Source organism: Gossypium raimondii, chromosome 1, assembly GCF_025698545.1.
Source record: "Gossypium raimondii isolate GPD5lz chromosome 1, ASM2569854v1, whole genome shotgun sequence".
Taxonomy (NCBI): domain Eukaryota; kingdom Viridiplantae; phylum Streptophyta; class Magnoliopsida; order Malvales; family Malvaceae; genus Gossypium; species Gossypium raimondii.
This window is the reverse complement of record NC_068565.1, coordinates 15895428-15898985: the sequence shown is the minus strand read 5'-3', so window position 1 is coordinate 15898985 and position 3558 is coordinate 15895428. Positions and strand designations below refer to the sequence as shown.

General features: G+C 34.9%; 1 protein-coding gene across 1 annotated transcript; it reads right to left on the bottom strand.

Moving 5' to 3' along the window:
• Nucleotides 1-650: 650 nt before the first annotated feature.
• LOC105784435 (probable alkaline/neutral invertase B) lies at nucleotides 651-2766 on the bottom strand. The gene is made up of 4 exons (XM_012610323.2): nucleotides 2321-2766; nucleotides 1810-2241; nucleotides 1164-1722; nucleotides 651-1083 (listed from the first exon to the last, which is right to left on the bottom strand). Exons 1-4 carry the CDS (start codon nucleotides 2684-2686, stop codon nucleotides 788-790), a joined length of 1653 nt encoding a protein of 550 aa, XP_012465777.1. The 5' UTR covers nucleotides 2687-2766; the 3' UTR covers nucleotides 651-787.
• Nucleotides 2767-3558: the final 792 nt, after the last annotated feature.

Here is a 3558-nt window from a genome sequence, read left to right as displayed (position 1 = left end):
ATACTAAATAATTGTATTACATTTAGTATTATTAATATGGTGTATTTACATGCTTAAATTTCATTTTATTCAGAAATTAATCTATTTTTCTATTTTAATATCATGCATATTTCATATGTTATTCTTAATTTGTTTCAAATCATATATTTCATCATTTATTATATGGTATTATTAAACACTTATTTATGTTTTGAGTAGTAATTTCCACGCATACGCTTGTGATAAAATTTTAATTATTATTTAGTTTGAATCATATGCTTCATTATTTATTATCGTTATTTTAAAAGTACATTTGTATTTTAAATACATAGTTTATGCTGCATACGCATGTGATAGAATTTCTAGTATTATTTATACTTGTTATAAAACCCCTAACCGAGTTAGTATTATCTATACAAGAAAAGTTAAGGGGTTGACAAGTGTCCTATAAATTATAGTAAAATTATAATTATTTAGTACATTGGCGGTGGAAAGTTTTAACTCCATAAGTGGGTTGCAATTTTATCATGTGTCTTTAAGTTATATTTAAAAGAAAATAAAAATAAATAAGACATATGACAAAATCTCAAATCACTTATGGAATAAAAAATTTTCACGATAATTACCCATAATAAAGTATTTAAAAAATAAATACTTAAAAGAAAAAGAGATAAATGATAAATTTTTTTAAAGAAAAAAGATAATCAAACCAAATACTAGAATTCAATTTTTAACCTTGTTCTGATGGATCTGAATTTCAAATTTTATTAGAGTAAGTGAGAGCATATTTTAAAGAAACAAGCAAGTATCAACAAGTCCAGGAAGTAGATCTTTTCATGAGTGGCTTCATCTGTTTGTCTTCCTCCAGTGAAATCATACCCAGATGAGATGGGTCTTCCAGCATCATTTTGGCTACCAAATACCCTGAAATTGACCATGTCTGAAACTTACGAGCTTGCTTCCCGATATATCGCCCCGTCTTTCCATCATAGTACTCAGGCCAGTGGTCTTTCGACAACCGGTTTTCAGCAAGTTCTATGGCACGTCTCGCAATTTGTGGGCGCCCTGTCTTTATACAAGCGGCTGTGAGCAGCCATAGAAGCACTGCAAATACAAAGCTTCTGACCAAATCATAATGCAATTCAAAATATACCATTATTGTTTGTAACAAGAAACTTCATTACCAGGCCAGGATCCTCCATTGTGATAACTCCATCTGGTATTCTTGGGGTCACATCCCGTTACGATTCTCCATTCATGGCTTTCAAGAGCTGGATAACATATCTTCAATGGCATTTCTCCCACCAACTCATCCCAACGCGACTCGATAAGATCCATTATGGCTGAAGCTTGCTCTGGAGTTGCCAAAGATGACAAAATCGCCACACAATTGCCTAAACAGAACCAACGGAAATCCATTCTTGCAGGGCTGACATTTCCAATGAAGTAGCCACCTCGAGTTGGCATAAAATCGAACACCCAGTCTGCAAGTGAATCAGGCATCACATTGAACTTGTTCACCGCTGTATGAGAGTATTCCTCTGTTTTATAGCGGTATATGTCATTTAGCTGCTTCAAATCCAGCCAAAAGTAATTCCTCATGTGAAAGCTTAAAGCATGGAGGCGTTTAACTATACGTTCTATGAATTCTTTCCCCTCTTGGTCTTGTTTTAATAAAAGCAATGCACATCTTAGGGCCATGAAGAACAGCGCTTGGATCTCGATTGGATAGCCATAAACACCCTGGATTTGCACTGAAATTAGATATAAATTCGGTCTTGAAACCCATATAAATTAGATATAAAGTGAGGGTAAGAAAAAGAAACCAACCATTCTGCGGTCAATCATGCAGCATCCATCGGCACAGAGAAGAGTTGGGAAAGTATCAAAGGCTTCTGAAAGACACAAAGTGAGTATAAGTCGCATACCCCTTTGGCACTCCGGCATTTCGGCCAATGATGAGTCTCCCGTATGCCTTGTATATGCACGAAGCAATATAATCCACCAAAACCCAGAATCAACAGGCGCTACTCTCCCTATCGCACTCTCACCAAAGTCTGCTATTAAGATCTCCCTGTTCCTCACGGGGTTGTGGATCACTTTGAAACTTGCTGGCATTACTCCTTCTCCTAGCTTGAACTGGTCTATCATTTTCTCCCACGACTGTAAATGAAGAGTTTTCAGAAGAAAATTCTTCACTACCTCTTCCTCCCCATTCATCAAAAAAGCCAAAGCACTTGGAACAAAATCTCTAACAAAAACCTGCAAAACAGAGTTTCTTTTAGTTATGAACAAAATTCAGCTTAATTCCCTACAACAAAGTTTTTAATAAAATAAAAACCTGATCATAATTGAGTTCTTCAACAGAATGGTCCATTGCAGCAACAGTTCCAACAGGTTGTCTACGATAGTAAACAATGGAGCGCTTCATATTCTCCCATGCCTCACCTACCATGGCGTGTGCCTCAAAGCTTGTATATGATCTAGGGGAGTTAAACCCTGACCTTCTACCATGTGGAGACAGGCATTCAAAGTGGTTACTCAAAAGTTCATTGGAAAGCCTTTCTTCAAAGGATACATTTATCGCTCTGGGTCTTTCCATAATCCTCAGGAGGATATCGGAATCTTCAGCCTCGAATATGGTTCCGGCTGACCCCAACGTTTTGACGTTTCCATTTGGAGAGCCATTGATGCGTAGTGGACACATTGTTAATGAATTAGGATGAATGTGAAGGATGAAAATGAAACAAAAAACAGCCCAATGCGAAGGATCATTTAGAGTGAAGAACATATAAGCGAAGCTTAAACCTCGGAAGTGCAGGAAGTCGAAAGCACCTGCTATTGCCAGGTGACCTGCTGAACTGGTGTACCTCTGCTATGGAACAACCACAAATATCTTGGAAGCTCAGATGGAAGCTTGGGATATTCCCCCTAAGAATCTTTCTTTTTCTATTTAAAACTCTCGTATCTAAATTAAAGAAATCAAAGTTGATAAAACTGTTTTGCATGTGGAAAAATCGAGATAAAAAAGAAACACTGGACTTTGTTATAAACGAACGCATAACCTTGGCAGCATTCATCTGTTTGGAAGGTATATTAATGGAGTCGTAGATACAGAGAATAGACCCCCCGACTGACACGTGGCCTCTGTTTCAAGCTATCAACTGAGTTCATAAATGTGAAAACATTAAACAAAATTTATGTAATAATTTAAAGATTCAATATAATTCGATGGTGCCGTCCTTGTTAAATGTTGGCATGTAAGATTTATTTATAAAATTCCCTACATTTTATTATAAACATGTACATGCAATTTTATATCTATATAATACATCAATATTCTTTTACTTCATAATTTTTAAATTTAAAATTTTATTTCATATATTTTAATTTTCAGACATTGAGTTCTTGTATTTTTATTTAAAATTTTGGTCCCACCATCTAATTTTACTGTCAATTTTAAATTGTTGAAGCTAAAAAAATTTAGCGTTTAACATTAACATTCTTTTATCAATTTGGTCCTTACCCTTTAAAAGTACATAAAAATTTTAAAATTACTTTTTCATATTTTTAAATAAA